At 34.8% G+C, this 18,647-nt stretch overlaps 1 protein-coding gene across 1 annotated transcript; it reads left to right on the top strand.

The window, feature by feature from the left end:
• The first annotated feature begins 784 nt into the window (after positions 1 to 784).
• LOC102918917 (vomeronasal type-2 receptor 116-like) lies at positions 785 to 18,368 on the top strand. The gene is made up of 6 exons (XM_006990774.4): positions 785 to 981; positions 11,131 to 11,410; positions 11,791 to 12,597; positions 13,348 to 13,575; positions 14,573 to 14,696; positions 17,449 to 18,368. Exons 1-6 carry the CDS (start codon positions 785 to 787, stop codon positions 18,366 to 18,368), a joined length of 2,556 nt encoding a protein of 851 aa, XP_006990836.3.
• The last annotated feature ends 279 nt before the right edge of the window (positions 18,369 to 18,647 follow it).

Raw genomic sequence — 18,647 nt, 5'->3', positions numbered from 1 at the left:
CTGCAATGTACGAGTGTTCTTACTTCACATTCCTGCCATGTGTTGTGGATCTTTGCCATTTTGACAGGTGTAAGATGAAATCTCAGTGTAGACTGGATTTGTAATGATATGACTGCTAATGATGGGGAACTTTTCTTTGTTTCTCAGCCATTTGAGTATCTTCTTTCTTATTCTGAAAGCTACTGCATTGTCTGATTGATATTGTCCTTTGCCACCCAGAAGATTCTCAGACAGACAAAACAGCATTCAAGTAGGAAAAAATATCCTCATGCAACAGACAGTAAAGATACTATTTCCTATCATAAACATCACAGCTCATATTTCCTGTATGTTTCTAATAAGCTCTGTCTGCATAGAATTATTTTTGACACAAAACTCATTTTAGATGTCTGAGGTGATGCAGGTCAACCACTACAAATGGTAACCAGAGCTTGTTAGGAAATTTGTCTAAGAGGAATTTTGTCTGCAACCTTCATGACCAATGACATGTATGTAATCATAAGTGATAATGAGGGGAATAAAATTAGTATCCCCTAATTATCTCCTTGACTTAGAAACTCAGATGCAGAGCCCCAGGTCTGTGACTAATTATGAAATCTCCAGAGGCAAACAGCACATTGAAAACAAAGTACTGAGATGCCTAAAATGTATTGCATTCCTTAGCATTGACTTTAATAATAAAAAGAGACACATGAATGGGTTCATGCATAATTGATATGTGAGTTTCTTCCTGACTCTTCATGCTGCACTTTGCTCAGGCTCTCATCTCAGCTACATTACAAAGATGTTGTCTTTGATCTTTGTCTTCCTGGTCCTGAAGCCTCCCTTACTTCTCTGCAGTTTGACTGACCCTGTGTGCTTTTTGAGAATGAAAAACAAGAAAAACCCAGACAGAGATAAAGAAAAAGACTGTTTCTTTTCCATTTATACAGATCATAGAAACATGAAAAATGAATATTTCAGTGGAAATCTAGATAAGCAGTAAGTACCTCTTTCATTTTTAAAACCTTGTTTATCATGGTATATGATGCATTATAGCACTGCTGAGAGGTAGAACATAATTCTGTGTGTCTTCTTTCTGTGTTTTCCTCCTACCTTTAGGACATTACCCAAATATATTTCATGTTTATTTTCTTATTTATGATGGATAGGATTTAGCTTGTTTGTATTTTTCAGGTCACAGATTCCAGTCTGGACTCTGAATGAATGATCCATGATATCAACTTTGCTTCTAAAGACCATCCTTAAATATGACAATTCCCAACTGCTGTCATGTGATGTCCCTAACAAACAGTACTAAGCACTGCTTTTAATTTATTTCATAGAGGCTACAATAAAGTAGTCTTTCTTTTCTCTGCTAATGATTTTTTGCTCATCAGCATAGAATGCCCAATTCCCACATAGAGGGCCTTGGTATATCTGCCCAGACTTTTAGTTAGACATATTAAAAAGGTACTGAGATTTTTGTTCAAATAATCTATCTGTCATAATTTCACAACTGTTGTATGCTTTGATTCCACAGCTGAAGTCAGGTGAGGAAAACAACCGTGTAAAATTGAACAGTGTCTGTTCACTATGAGAATTTTATACCATCCTTATCTTTACATTCAGTTTCATGTGCACAGCTACATTTTTTGTGGAATAAACAATTTCAGAACTTTTTTCAAAGTTCTAGATTAGGAACACATGAAGTATCCAATTAGAATACCTCAGTAGACAGTTTATCCATTTGTTAGAACAGAGGTTGCTCCTGCAAGCAATGACCTCCTGTTTCCTTTTTAATGTGTTAGAATAAAGGTGTTGCCTGTGGTACCTTCTAACAGTCGAGAGAGGAGTACTAAGGTATCAAATTCATCCAAATTGCCCCAGGCTGAAGGCCATTGTCATGTCTCATTTTTCTTGTATATACTTTCATTTATTACATTTATTACACTTTTAAATCCCTTTCTCTTCTTTCCCTAATTATATAAACTAAATTTGTTTATTGTAAGGATGAATGCTGTACAGAATCTTTGATTTATATGTTTGACCACAATTTTCCCATATCATTGAGGTTACTGGATGAGATTTCAGCTGAGGCAATTTTTACAATGTCTCAGAGTTTGATAGGGAATTGTCAAAAATAACATTCTAAATTTGGGTAAGAACACATAGAATCATCACAGTGAAGTTTTCAGTTTTAGACAAAGGTTATATTCAGTTTTAAATACCATATCTCAATGGGACATTCAAAACAGAGGTGAAAGTTTATGACTCTTATATAAGAGAAATCTCAGAAGAAATGAAAAACTGCAGTAGAAGTGAAACAATATCCTACGTTTTGAATACGCATCTGTTTATCAAAAATATTCTTAGGTTTGAAGGAGAGTGTGGAACAAAGCACAAGTGATCATATAATAGCTATAAAATTAATATTCATGGTAATAAGGAATATGGAGGTGACACAGACATCCAAACGATCAGATAAATGAGAAAGAATGAAGGGGTGTTTGAGTAGAACTTGAACAAAAAACTTTCACCAATACATATGTCATGTCTCCCCTAAGTCTATGATTAGCTACAAACTGCAGGCAAGCTGTGCCCTGAAATTTAAGGAAAGGATATTTTTAATTCATTTCATTCACTTTCAAATTTCATCAGCTAATCAATCAATATGCCTCAGTGATGTGATCTCCTATTTTAAGATTATGAGGAATTTTATGTCTAAAACTCTGGCTTGTAATCACAGGATCTTTTTATATCTATACTTACATATTTACATGATACAAGGTGAGAGAAGTCCAGAGAAATGCTTTGATTTCTCATAATTTTTGAGTAATAAAGGAAATGGCAAGGCAAATGTTTCCTACCTAGACTCCTTTCTTTGCATTTTTCCAATACAAATAATCAATTAGTATAGAACTGTCTCATGGAGGCATAAATACTTCATTTGATAAAACACAGTCCTGATCATTTCCTGAATTTTCTTCATATGCATGTATGTTAGTTCATTACAGACTGGGATTGTGTCTAAATTCCTACTAAGCCTTTTTTATTACATAGCAAACATGTTTCCAAATTAGTATATGTTTCTCTTCCTGTATTGTAACTAAAGAGCAGTTTTTGTTTCATGGGTATTCGGTATTGTTTCCTAAGCAATATTTGGATGATTCTAGCATTATTACAAACATGATATGACAATTGATAAAGCAAATGAATTTATAGAGAAATAAACTGGATTATTAATGCAACCAAAATAGTGTTTTATCTAATTAAATAAAGAAATAATATCAGATCATTGTGAATAAATTATGACATCCTGAATCATGGCCATGATGAATGAGATTCAACAAAACTAAACACATATTCATTATGTTAAATGAGACTCTTGTGTAAAAATAAGTACGGGCATTATGAAAAGACATTCTGCCTATATAACTACTAGTAAATTCTTTAAGGTTATTGTTTAGTTATTTTTGTATAGCATGGCTAAAGCAACTGAAACATGAATGTTAAGGGAAACACAATATAATTTAATATAAACTTACTGTATATGTATTCATTTTAACTTAAAAACAAATAGTATGTTCTTTTATTCTGCAAATGCTCTGAATCTTCCTATATATCATTAGATGGAATTTGTCAGAAGGACTGTTTATTTATGCAGTTCCTGCTCATTTTACATTTCTGAGTTGAATGAGCACTTAGGTTTGTCATTTCACAAACAAAATTTCAGTTATTCCAACTCCTCTCTTGACATACATAGTCAGAATTTCTCTGTGGCTGAGAAAAGGAATCTTCTTGTGGCATTCATTATTCTCCATAAGTTGGAATTTAATTGATAGATGAAAAAAAAGTAAGCTTTATATATGTAATTACTCTCTACATTTCCAAAATGTTGTAGATTACATGTAAGGGATACTCAAATGCTTGTACTATAGATTGTTGATCTTCATGTCTGCATTGTTGATATGTAGTGCAATAAACTGGAAATAAAGTTATTGATATGTTTGCCCTCCATTGGAATTGGGTTCCCAATTTTGTCTATAATTTTCTACTATTTGTCCAAACCATGTTGAAAATATTCTAGTCATGAATGTTTCCCATATGGATGTAGAGTGATAAGAGTGTACCAAAGTAATCATTCAATCTCTATTTGGATAGAGTCTAATCTCCATACTGTGAGCCAACCTGAACAATGCAGGAAGGATTCACTTATTTTCTCACATAACTACACCAACATGTATTGTCTATTTAAAATTTTATTACTCATTTGAAGATTTCATGGAATGCATTATAATATTCACATACTACCAACAACTTCCCCAGATTCATGGCCCTCTCCCAGTCACGCTTCTTTGTTTCATCTTTTTTTAATGCTTCAAGGCCAATTTGTACCATCCATATGCTCCTGAATATATTCCCTTCCACTGGACAATGGTTAAATCAACAAAGTGCTAAGTTAAAAATAAGTAAAAATTGGCTCTCCATCTTTCAGTATCTATCAATTGCCAATATTAATTTAGTTTCTAGTCATCTTCTTCTTTGTTGAGAAAACTTTGGAGTAAGTTTCTTTCTCCTTTCTAAATAGAGTGATTTTACATAGAATGATAAGAGGCTTGTGACTAAATAGAGCCTTCTAATTTGAAAGTTCACAATGTCACCTCACTTTCAAAGATGGAAGCAGAAGATAATGTGCTGCATCCCAGAGATTAACCTCATCTGATAAATTCCAGATTTTCACAGATTAAAAACAATAACCATGACTGATGAGTAGAAGCTTCCCAAGGACATGAGAAAATGTGGCATCATTGATGATGGCATAAAGTAATAATGGATACTTTTTGAAATGTAAAGCAGTAAACCATTAAAGATTTTATGTAGAAAACTTTCAACATATCAAAGGGAAAAAAACCCTAAAACAGCTAATTTTTTTGGTTTCTGTTAAGTTATATTTTATGGTCCACTTGTTTAAAACAATGAATATTAACATAAACAACTGTGTGTATCCATCACAAAGGTTAAGTTCAAAATATTCAGAACATTTCACTAGAAATCATGATAATGTATCTTCCAGCTCTCATCTTTTATCCCCTCATTCCTGTCTATTCTTAAATCTATGTTCTATCCCATATAGCTCCATTTGGACTTTTCATATGAATGAGATAATCTGCTTTTCGCTCTTTTATGCTTTTAATATCAAATATAATATTTTCCCAGGGTCATCTACATTATCACACATAAAACATATCCCTTGCATTTTTATTGAAAATTTATTTTTCACACATTATATTTGATTACAGTTTTCACTCCCCCGTTCCTCTGAGAATCCCTGCACCTCCCTTCCCATTTGTACTCAGATAGGAAAACAAAGAATCTTCTAATTAATAGTTAGAAAATATGATAAAACAAAAACAAACAAATCAGAATAGGACAACACAAACAAACAGAAGAAATAAAAAGAATGAGATACACATATAGATAATGAGACACACACATTCTTATGCACAGGAATACCACAAAAACACAAATGTGGGCTTAAAATAACTTTTAAAGACTTGAAAAATATTATGATATAATGAACCTTCAAATACCACTGAGTATATATTGGTTTGGCCACCTACTGCTGAGCACCAGGCTTGCCCTAAATGGTGGTAGTTGTCTATAGTGAAGCTCTGTTGGAGGGAACTAAATTTTGTTTGCAATAGATATTGATAGGAGATATCTCCTGAGTTTAGGATAGGAGCTTTTGTCCACTTCTCCACTGAGCAAACAGACTCCCTCTGGCACAGATGTGTGCAGTCCTGTGTATACTGCCTCAGCCTCTGTGAGTTCATATGTGCACCAGTCCTGTGCATAGAAGCCCTTATTTCTTTTGTTCCCTCTATTCACTCTCGATCTTACAAATCTTTCCACCTCTTCTGCCATGGAGTTCCTTTGAACCATGTGTGGAATGGTGGTGCATTTGATGGAGACACCACATTTAAAAATGGTGCAAGGTCTCTCACTGTCTGCACATTGACCAGCTATAGTCTCAATATTTGTCTAAATATACTGGAGAAAGAAATTTTTCTGATGATATCTAAGCAAGGAACAGAACTATGAATATAGAGAATGGTTTTAGGAGTAATTTTATGGCTTTGTTCCTTTATTAAAGCAGTAGTCTTTGTTATTCCCCTAGGTCCTGGGCCTATTTATTGTCATGTTCTTTGCTGGCAGTGTGGAGTCAAACATGTATTCAATCTCTTGGAATGGACTTTAAACCAAATCATTTATTATTTGGTTACTGCCACCAGCTTCATGCCACTGTTTCACTAGCACATCTTGCAGGCAGTCACCATTGTATATGTTAGGTTTGTGCTTACCTTGCTTGTTTTTTCAGAGAACTTTGAGTACTCTGAGCAGTAGTTAGCAGGCATAAACGCTCTATGTAGGCACCAGCTTGATTTCTTCATCATCGCTCAGCTATGTAGGTGTCATCTTCAGACATAGGGCCTTATCCTCACTTTATAGAGAGGATTGTACCTGAAGTACCAGCCCCACAGATCCCACAACCACGCACAAAATAATCACTCAGAAGCTTATATTAATTAAAACTGCTCAGCTATTAGCTCAGGCCTACCACTGCCTAGCTTTTAAAATTATACTTAGCCCATTTCTGTTAATCTATATGTTGCCATGTTTTCTGTGGCTTTACTTGTGTGCCATTACATGTTGCTGCATGGATGGTGGGCTTTGGTCTCCTGACACAGCCTTCCCACAATTCTCTTTGTTTGCTTATCCTGCCAATACTTTCTGCGTGGCTCTTGGCCAAACTACATTTTATTTATCAACCAATCTGAGCAACACATTCACAGCATACAGAGCAATATCCACAGCAGAGGAGCCTGTGCTTTTGGGGGCATCACTGTGGTGCCTCTTTCGCTAGCTATTGAAAAATATAATCTATTCATTGTGCTGGAAGCTTCCTTTGGTGACAAGAACTATCTGTATAGTTGGGTTTGGTCTTGATAGTTATTTCTCAATTCCATTTAGATTGCCTTCATAAATTCATACGTTTAGGAAGCTTATATAATTTTTGATTGGAATATAATGAACTTGAGCAAGGAAATGTCTCTATAGTAGGATGTAGAGTCCTTTGGATATATGACCCAGAGTGTTATGCTGAAGATTTATGTCAATTAGACACAAGCTAAAGTCATCCGAGAAGAGGCACGCTCAGTTAAGATAGCATCTTCATGATATTGGCTGTGGGCAGGTCTGTGGGACATTTTCTTAATTAGTGATTGATAGGGGAAGGCTCAGCCCATTGTGGGTTGTGCCATCCCTAGACTTGTGGTCTTGGGATCTATAAGAAAGCAGGCTAAACACACCATGGAAAGAAATCCAGTAAGCACCACTCTTCCATGGCCTCTTCAACACCTCCTTTCCTCAGGTTCTTGCTCTGTTTGAGTTCCTGTCCTGACTTACTTTTATCACGAACAGAGATATATAAGTGTGTGGCAAATATATTCTTTCCCCCTTAACTTGCTTTTGGGTTGTGATACTTCATTGCAGCATTAGAAGCCCAAACTAAGACAGGTCAGATATCTGGATATTGAAGAAGATCTATACCAATCTTCCAAACGAAACACTGCACTGATCCTCATAATGCAAGTTTACAATCCTATAAGCATTAGATGAGTCTTCCCATTAGAGTGCATTCTTGTACCATAAGCTATCATTTTTTTTGATTGATGTTGTTCATGCTGAATATAATTGGATAAAATTTCAAAGTACATTTGATTTACTGTACCCTGATGAATAAGGATCTTTTCCCATTTTCCAGCCTGCAACTATGTCTCAATGATGGTGTTCTTTACTATACAAAAGCTTTTTGGTTTCATGAGGTCTCATTTACTTATTGTTATTTTGGTACATTTCCTATCAGTGTTCTGTTCATAAAAAAAATCTTTACTGAAACCATGAGTCCAAGACTGTTTCCAAATTTTTTCTTTTAAAAGATCCACCATATCTGGTCTTACAAGGAGGTCTTTGATCCACCCAGAGTTGAGTTTTTTTGCTGAGTGATAGATATGGATAAATATGTGTTCTTTTCCATGTAACTATTCAGTTTAGACAGCACCAATTGTTAAAGGTGCTTAGCATTTCCACTATATATTGCTGGCTTCATTCTCATAAAGTAGATGTCCATAGGTATGTGGACTTAGTCTGAAGCTCCAAAACTTTCTATTTATCAACATATCTGATTTTGTGACAAGTTAATTCTGTTTTTATTACTACAGCTATGTAGTACATTGTGAGGCCATAGTGACATTAACAGTAATTAGTTCATTATTTAGTATTCTTTTAGCTATCCTGGGTATTTCTGTATTCTCTATCAAGATTAAAGTCTCCTTTCAAGTTCAAAAATATCTAAATTGTATATTATGGTCTAGTCTATATCATATGACATACTAACATTTCACAGAAGAGTAATTACATTGAATGAATGGAAGAATTCAATTTAAACAATGCATATCCATCTCCAGTATAGAATGGCAAGGGTCTAAACAATATGGCATAACTTCAGGTCTTTCAGGGAAAGAGATAATTGTAAGAAATAAAAGAATAAGACCCTGCCAAAAAAACTAATTCAAATATGACCATTAAAAAATTATGAGATATGTAAATGTTTCAATCAATTCCATAGCAGATTCACAACCACAAGTTATGTCTAGTGATATAAATATGTATTTAGTCACAAAGCAATATGGAAAATATGGATGAGGCTGATACTGTATGGGAGGTGAACTCCTAGCATTGCTCTAGGATTGTAAATAGAATGCCTTCAGAATAGTGGGATTTTAGGAATCTTTCTTTTTTAAGGGTCTTTAGGAATAAGTTTCTATCTAAGGGAATCACACTCACATACAGGATGTGAAGGTCATGCTCTTTATTTCTCTATAGCTTCAGTTTTCTCTCAAGTTCCAATTTTCTTGCTTCCATTGTCCTACACAGCTACATACACATTTAACAGGAGGGTTTTTGCAATCAAAAGAAAAGTTACAAAAGCTGCATCTAAAGGTCATAGCACATTCCTTGAGAAAATGATAAGGAGCAGAGCCATTTACCAAGGCAATGCATAGGTGGGGCATGGTGGCATTGAAAGATTCCTAAACCTAGAAATATATTTTTTATCCTGTTTGTAGGCTCAGATCATAAGGAAGGGAACTTGTACCCCTTTATTCAAGGTTGTGAGGCCAGACCATCTTCTGTAGCCTTGGCTAATTGTAAAAATTTTCCCACATAAATCTGTTTCTCTCTGGACTTGGTTATTTGATTAATTGTTATTTGGGACCTAAATAATAAACAATTAGTTAACTGATGCTTGAGTTTTATATCCTAAATGGAGGTTAGAACTTTGTACAAAGTGTTAATTGCAAAAGAATTTAGTAGGGAGTGGCCACTGGTCTCTGTTACCAGCCAGGCCTTGCTAGAGAAACTGGCATAGTATATTGGGTTGCTTTGCAATTAATAACCTTAGGTAGACATTTCCAACTCTGTCCTTGTGCATATCTGTAAAGTTTTGACTTATGATATGGTTACAGAGACATTCAGCCTAGTTTGAATTTGTTCTGAGTCCCCAAATCAGCCAATAGTATACGGCTTGTCTTAGAACCGAGAAGTTGCTGTTTTCTTTATGCCAGTCTGAACTAGTGATTAAAAAACAGGCCCTAGTGCCTTAGAGTCCTCGTGGAATAATGGATGTAGTTATTAAGCATATCCTAGTATATCTTCCATATACTAATATTATAGAGCTTAATGAGGAGTCCTCTTCCTGATCATTCTCAGATATATGTGCCCATGAGTTTGAGATGTAATCATGAGATTACATGTACTCATCAGATGAAATTACACATTACAGTTCAGGTATTAAGGAGACACCATAGCTGTTTATACACATGTGAAATTTCAAATGGAAGCAACCATGTCCAGAGTCTGTGGCCCCATAAGGCTTATATGTAAAAGTTCCTCCATCAGAGAATTATTTATCTGGTGGGTTGACATCTCACCTATCCATTGCCATCTACTCTATATTCTTGGGCCCCAAGTAAAGTCATTGCTACCAGCAGCTCTCAACATAAAGCAATACCTAAAAGACACATAAACAACACACTTAAATAAGATGTTATTGTTAAATAAGATCAAACTCTATAAAACTATATTAAAACAGATACAGCCAATCAAATCATCTTAAATGAAAGAGATACTGAAATAAGATGTTATTGTTAAATAAGATCAAACTCTATAAAACTATATTAAAACAGATACAGCCAATCAAATCATCTTAAATGAAAGAGATACTGAAGTAAATCTATTACACAGGACATATCAGGACAAATCTCAACCACACCAACTTGAATCCAGGTTTAGTTCTGTATTACAAAGCAAAGAATATACGTTGAAAGGCATCAGTACAGCATGAGGGTCCATATGAAGAGAAGGGAGCTCATTCCTCACTGGAAGCAGGTATAATAATAGCCAACTTTATATCACTAAACATTGAACATCATCAAATACAATATGAAAGCAAGAAAGTATGTGAAAGGAAAGAGGGAGGATAAGAAGTATTATGCTATTTTAATTATCTATGAATCCCTCAGGATTTTCAAAGCTTTTGACACAGGCAGGTTTAACTACCTAGTCTTCATAACTTAAGCAACATCATAACATTGTCCAAATCTGCTTCTGTATAAAAGTATAGCATTCTAGGTAGCAGATAATATAAATTTATTTTTGACATATGTTAAATGTTAGAAGTATACAATGAAGGTATGAGTAGATTCAACATTAGCCAGTACAATCTTTTCTAGTGTCTGAGGGGCATGCATACATTTTACAAAGTTTGCAGTTAATAGGATAGAATTGTAGGAAACTGCAAAGTAAAAAAGGCAATCTCATTGTTATGGAATCCACTCTCCACAAAGAAAAACCATTTTGAATCGTAATATTCTCCCACAGGCCTCACATCTCAAACATTAAATAAAGAGGACTTGTGTCACCATAACAGTGGGTCAAAATAATTCAGTGCTATTCTCACATTGAGTGTAATATAAAATTGTCATGTTTGGAACCTAATCTCTCATGAATACTGTGCTCTGTTTTCAGGTTGACACCTAAGAACATCCACCTGATTTTCTCTCTTTATTTTGCCATGGAAGAAATCAATAGGAACCCTCATATTTTACCAAACATTTCTCTGCTAGTTGACATCAAATGTAATCTGTTTGCTGACAAGAGGAAATCTGGTTCTACTGCAAAAAGAAGTGAAAATTTTCCTAACTACTACTGTAAAAATCAGAGAAAATATTTAATCGTATTTACAGGACCCATGTGGGAAGTTCCTGCAACACTTGGACCATTCCTGTACATGTGCAGAACTCCAGAGGTAAGTCAGAGTGGGATAATTTAATGAAATACTGTCTCCTTAAAGTTGATTTTCTGAGAATTATAAAGATTAAGAGGTAGAGACTTGGTTTTTCTCTATTCTGTCCCATCAAGGATAAATGTTCAGGTATTTTTGAAGGAAACATAACAACTTAATTCAAAAATAGGCATGAAGGGCAGCAAAAGGTGAAACATTTTACCAGAAAAGATAGTTTACTTGTAGTTTTGGAACAGCCACAATAAATTGGATATAATTTTAATAATGAGGTGAAGAATTCACACTTTCTAACACCCCTAGTATTTTTTTCTACACTTAGGTCTTAGACCAATCATTAGTCCTTCTATGTTACTCATACTGTGCTTATGTTCTATGTCCTTCAGCTGTACTATGGCGATTTTCAACCTCTCCTGAATGCCCATGAACATTTTCCTCATCTCTACCAGATGTCTCCCAAGGACACATCTCTGCCACTAGCCATGGTGTCCCTACTGGTTCACTTCAGATGGAACTGGGTAGGAGTGATCATTTCAAATGAAGACCGTGGAATTCAATTTCTTTCTGAATTGAGAGAGGAGATGCAAAGGAACATTGTCTGTTTAGCATTTGTGAGTTTTATCACAAATGACAACATTTCATACTTTAAAAAAGCTAACCAGTATAATAGGCAGATTATGATGTCATCAGCAAAAGTTGTGATAGTTTATGGAGACAAAGACTCTGATCTACAAATACACTTTATAGTATGGAAAATTTTAAAAATTAATAGAATCTGGGTCAGTATATCACAATTTGACAAGATCACTGTTACAGGAGATTTCTTGCTTGACTCCATCCATGGTACTCTCATTTTTTCAAATCAGAATTCTGAGATGTCTGATTTTAAACAATTTATGCAGACAGTGCACCCTTCAAATTACAGTAAGGAAATTTCATTTGCTAAGCATTGGTGGATTTATTTTAAGTGTTCTTTGTCATCATCTAATTGTAAGAAACTGAAGGATTGTTCTGCCACAACTTTATTGAAGTGGTTATTTAGACATCAGTTTGGAATGTCCATGAGTGATTCAAGTTATAATTTATACAATGCTGTGTATGCTGTGGCCCACTCACTCCATGAGATGCTTCTGGGACAAGTAGACACATGGTCAGAGAATCATGGGAAAGTGCTGGAATTTGACGCCTGGCAGGTAATTACTCCTTGATTGAATGGCCTGTATGTCATAGAGATGACATTCTTAAGGGGAAAACGCCTGTATGTCATAGAGATGACATTCTTAAGGGGAACTGTAGTTTTCTAAATCCATGCAAATTACAAACCTTTCTCTCAGGTGCATATATTTCTGGACTCTTTCACTGCATGCGATGAAGATCATGTTAGTGTCATAAATTATGACAGAGCTGACACTGGCACACAAGTCAGCATTTTAAAATCTAAATGAAGAAATTTTTCAGAATATTGCAAACACACACTATATCTTATTTTTTTAACATTTGAAGGAACAACATTTTTCATGGAATTTTTAAATGACAACAAGAAAATGATTTTTCTTTTATGTGATCAAAAAGTTGCTTATCATTTTAAAACAAAGATTCCAGATGATAATAGTAGTGCTACCACTTTTAGATCTATTAAGGAAAGCAATTTCCAGGGTCATAATCAAATAACAATGTTGCCAGGAAGAAATATAGAATGTGTCTCTACTCTATAAGCATATAATTTAGGTGGGGTGTTTTAGAGTATCAATTCCAGTCATAAAATTTTAACTTTAAAATGTAGCAAAAGTTTATTTCTACATATAATTTCTTTTATTTACTAATGAGTACTTTATACAGTTATTTTTTAGAGGAGGCTAATGAAAATTACTGGCATTATATACTTATATTTTCTGTCCTACTGTGTAGGCATAGTTGAAACTAAAATGACAAATGTGTTTTAGATGTTTTCTTTACTGAAGAACATACAATTTGTAAATCCTGCTGGAGACCTAGTGACCATGAACCAGGAGGCCAAACAGGCTACAGAATATGACATTTTCTATATCACAGATTTTCATCAATCCTGTGGATTTAAAGTGAAAATAGGAAAGTTTTCTGGATATTCTCCAAATGATCCACAATTGTACATATCTGATGAAATGACAGAGTGGGCCACCAATTTTAGACAGGTAATTTGGTCTTAACTCAAATGATTTACATGTAGCACAAATACTCTAAAACAGCATGTTTCATCATTGAAGTAACACATTTTAACAATTACTCATTTAGTGACTCACATACACTCTTCTATATTTCTCTCTCTGTCTGTCTTTCTCTCTCTCTCTCTTTCCTCTGTTCTCCTCCTTTTTCCTTTTATGTTTTGTGCTACAATTTATAGATCACCATAAATTTATTATATTAATATTAAAGACAATGAAATTTTACTTTATGACTCATGAGGTTTTTTATAATGAAATTTTTGTTATTATTAATAGCTTCCTGTGGATTGGAAATCCTTCGCAAATTTCATGTGCTGCAGACCTATAGTAATGGCATAGGAGAAATGGGAAATTAGGAAGGCGATTGGGACAGGAGAGCTCTGTCCTTATAAATGGACAAATACACATGTGTTTTGATGTATCGAAGGAGTAGCAGGTTTTTTTTATTTTTTTTTATTTATTTATTTATTTATTTATTTATTTATTTATTTATTTATTTAAAGAAATTTTCTACTACTCTACATACCACCAACACATCCCACCTCTTCCCTACTCTCACCGCCCAGCCTTCCCTGCCAAGCCACCCCCATCCCTACATCCTCCAAATCAAAGTCTCCCATGGCGAGTCAGCAGAGCCCAGCACAACAAGCCAAGGCAGGTTCAAGCCTCTCCCTGGTGCACCAGGGCTGCCCAGGGTGCCACACCGCAGGCACCAGGCTACCAAAAGCCTGCCCATGCACAAGGGATGGATCCTGATCCCCCGGCATGGATGTCCCACAAACAGTTCAAGTTAAATAACTGTCTCCCGTATCCAGAGGGCCTAGTTCAGTCCACTCGAGGCTCCACAGCCACTGGTCCACAGTGATACATGAGTTTAATAGAATTTTCAGTGGCTCCTTTGAATCACGGTAGCTTTTGCAACTTTTATTAAACCCTTTGTGTCTAAAATGTATCTGGTTTTCCTCAGACTCCACCCTCCATATGCAGTAGGCCCTGCAGTCCTGGACACAGAAAATCCCCTCAGGAGGGAAAAGCTGTCTGCTGTTTTGATTGTAACCCCTGCCCAGAAAATGAAATTTCCAACATGACAAGTAAGGATATGATTTACCAAAATAATCAGCAGGTTGTTTATTTTCTCTCATATTTATATAGTTCAGAAAGAGTCCTTTGAGGAAAAGGAAAAGATAATTTTTTTATGAAGTTGAAACCATAAATAATATTGCTATTTGAAATACTACACTCTGTGTCTTTTTAACTACATTTTATCTGATCACTCGACCCCATGAACATATTTTTTCCTGGATATGACTTTACAGTAATAAAGATTACCACTCCAACTTATCATCACCCTAATATTCAGAATTTTTAATAGTCATATCTTTTTTTCAGTTTATTTAAACCTTATGTGCTATGCATCCTTTTATTCCCAGTAACCTCAAGTTTCTAATAAGGAGTGAATGTTCAGGGTTGTTGTAGAAATGTTCATTTTTGTACTGTGTGCTATAGTAGATCAATTCTATCATTGGTAGTTTGTATATCAAGGCCTACTCTATTTTACAGCTTAGTTTATATTCAATCATATTGAACTCTGTATTAAATATTTTATTATAATGTTCACAACAAGTAATTCACAGAGAGTTTTTTTAAATAAGTAAGTAGTGGAATCTACATTGATGTACAGAAACTTTGAAAACTATATTTTCATAGTATATCAGGTACTGAAAGATGGAATTAATTACTGTTGTAGTGAGAAGAAATAGCTAAAAAATTAACTAGCATTTTCATTTAGATCCTGACAAACAGGTAAACATAATTGTATATGATTTGAACATTAGATTGTGAAGAAAAAGTACAGATTTTTTAAAAATCATACTAAAACTATAAGTGTATTTGATTATGAAACATAGTGACTAATGTGAGAAAATAAACCACTTTAATAGGATAATACACAAAAATTATATTGATTCAAATGGTACCATCACATATATATAAAATCAAAAGTCAAATTTATTTACTTTTGTGCCAGTTAAACACAAAGATACCACACTCAATTTTATTAAATTTCCCTTGCTCCTACTTAAAAAAGCATGGGAGAATTGGAGGAAAGAGAAGCTGTGGTCAGGGTGTATTGTATCAGAAAAGAATATATTTTTAATAAAAATAAAAAATGCAATGTTTATACCTAATTTTAAATAAATATTAAAAATTGAAGCATTTGAATACTTCTACTCACCAGTTTAGATGATTTTGCTTAGCAAAATCAGAGAGGACTGAATAACTAAAATGGAATGTAAACTTTCTGATGGATAGACTCAATCCTGGAATGGCATCATCATCATCACTTTTCAGTTTGGTCTGTTGGGTCAATTCCATTGAAAGAAAAGTGAATACACTGTGGTATAAATTACAAAGATACAAATGGAAGGAAGTTCTCAGACTCATCCTTACAATCTTTTGTAATTATACCCTTGAGGTATGGGATTGATTTCTGATGTTTTAACAGTAAATATTGCAATCTTGGGAGCATTGAACAATCAAATCTTATAGAAATTAGTAAAATTTGCAGATAATGTGCCAAAACAAAGATCAAACAGTGAAACATAAAAATTGACGTGATGTTTTTACATGTAGAGAATTTGGATGATAATTTGCTCATGTTGTCTCTGCTTTCCTAGGCATTATCGGTGCTGGCTGTTAATTTTGCTTCCTTTCTTTTTTCTTATTTTTAGATTATAATACCATTACATCATTCGTCCTTTTGAAACCATTCCTCCAAATCTTCCCACATATCCCTTCTTGCTCTCTTTCAAATACATGGCCACATTTTTTCATTAACTGTTGGCATGTACATATATTTTATGTATATACATATATACTTCTACATACAAACTGTTCAGTCTTCACACTATTACTTTTATATTTTAAGATGGGCCATTTTGTTATTCAAAGATAATCAGTTGGTGTGCCATACTCTGGGAAAAACAATTTCTCCCAATATTCCTTAGGTGTCTGCAGTTTTCCATGTAGGGTGGAGTTCTGATAGCTGGTGAGACTTTATGGCTGTAGCTTATGACATTTCTCTGAGACATCTACTCACATCATCTGCCTGATCCCTTAGCTCTTACAATATTTTCATCCCCCTTTTCTGCAACTTCTCCCAATATACAGTTGAGGGAGTATTGTTATAAATGTATCCATTAGCCTGAGCTCCACAACTCTAAATTTTCATTGGTGGTAATTTTTTTCTAGTGGTCTCTGTCTCAAAGACAAGTTTCCTTGAAGAAGAGAGACTACTTTACTAATATGCATTAGCAAATATTTTGAACATTGTTAGGAATTATACTGGTTTAATAATGTGGTAGAACAGGTTCCTTCCATGATATGGATTGAGTAAGGTTTCTATGACAAAGGAGATACATGAGGACATTTTTATGTGCGACCTATTTGCTGCTGTTAGACAGATCATAATATGCAATGAAATAGTTCATTCTCAGTAACTGTTTGGCATTCTGTGCAAAACTATGATTAACTACTGTGTTTCCATGAATTACCCAATCCAAGGTAGGTTTTTGTGGCTACCTGAACATCGTGTAGAAGTACATCATTGTTTTGAAAAATACTAACAAGTTTTGGGGTAAGATAAATATAACCGAAATTTTCTCATTATGATGAAAGGCAAAGGAAGTAAGAATTAAATCCTGTTCATCAAACATATTTAATTTTCATATGCCACAAAAAGTAAATAAAATTTAAATATGAGTTCCTAAAACATTACTGTAGCTCCCATGTATCATAAATATTAGGGAAAAATTAATTCTAGAAATGCTGCCCTTCCTATACTAGACATGGATCGTTGTGTGAAGTGTCCAGATGACCAGTATGCCAACACAAAACGAACTCACTGCCTCAAAAAGGTTGTCACATTTCTGGCTTTTGAGGATCCCCTGGGAATGTCTCTGGCTGGCTTGGCTCTGTGTTTCTCTTCTCTAACAGCTGTTGTACTCGCTATCTTCTTGAAGCATCAAGACACTCCCATAGTCAAGGCCAATAACCAAGTTCTCAGCTATGTACTACTCATTTCCCTCATATTTTGTTTTCTCTGTCCCTTGCTCTATATTGGCCATCCCCATATGGTCACCTGTGTCTTGCAGCAGACAACATTTGCAATTTTCTTCACCATGGCAACATCTTCTGTCTTGGCTAAGACAATTACTGTGGTACTAGCATTCAAGATCACTGTTCCAGATAGAAGAAAGAGATGGCTGCTGGCATCAGGTGCACCTAACTTCGTCATTCCCATCTGTACTATGATCCAACTGATTCTCTGTGGAATCTGGCTGGCAACTTCTCCTCCATTTGTTGATGCTGACCTACACACTGAACATGGCCATATTTTGATTATCTGCAACAAAGGTTCAGTTATTGCCTTCTACTGTGTCCTGGGATATTTGGGCTCCCTTTCCCTGGCAAGCTTCACTGTAGCTTTCCTGGCCAGAAATCTGCCTGACACATTCAATGAAGCCAAGTGCCTGACATTCAGCATGCTGGTGGTCTGCAGTGTCTGGATCACCTTCCTTCCTGTCTACCAAAGCACCAAGGGCAAGGCTACAGTGGTTGTGGAGATTTTCTGTATCTTGGCCTCAAGTGCAGGGCTACTATTTTGCATCTTTGCCCCAAAGTGCTACATTATTTTGTTCAAACCACAGATAAATTCTTTTCATAGGATCAGGAAAAGACACTCTAAAACTGAATATATCCATTAAATATAACAAACTTATTTCCTATACCAGACATGCCTACAATATCATAAGCATCCTTTCTGCTAAACAAATATTATGTCAAGTAAGAAGTTTGATCTTATGGGAAAATGTACAAAATAAACTGCATAATATAGTTTGAACACAAAATCTGGATTTCAGTTCTCTTGGATAAAACATTATAATAAGCAGTTTCTACAAATGTAATTCTGCTTTTTGTTATTGTTTATGATTGAAATGTGAGGTATCTGGCTATTGGCATGGAAAATTTTACCTTATTTCAGT

Source organism: Peromyscus maniculatus, chromosome 1 (assembly GCF_049852395.1).
Source record: "Peromyscus maniculatus bairdii isolate BWxNUB_F1_BW_parent chromosome 1, HU_Pman_BW_mat_3.1, whole genome shotgun sequence".
NCBI lineage: Eukaryota > Metazoa > Chordata > Mammalia > Rodentia > Cricetidae > Peromyscus > Peromyscus maniculatus.
This window is presented reverse-complemented; position numbering and strand designations above follow the sequence as displayed.

Coding starts and splice junctions, on each gene's coding strand:
- LOC102918917 (XM_006990774.4), top strand. CDS start 785: ATGTTGTCTTTGATCTTTGTCTTCCTGGTCCTGAAGCCTCCCTTACTT. Junction 982..11,130: donor AGTGGAAATCTAGATAAGCA/GTAAGTACCTCT, acceptor CTCTGTTTTCAG/GTTGACACCTAAGAACATCC. Junction 14,697..17,448: donor TGAAATTTCCAACATGACAA/GTAAGGATATGA, acceptor TTCCTATACTAG/ACATGGATCGTTGTGTGAAG.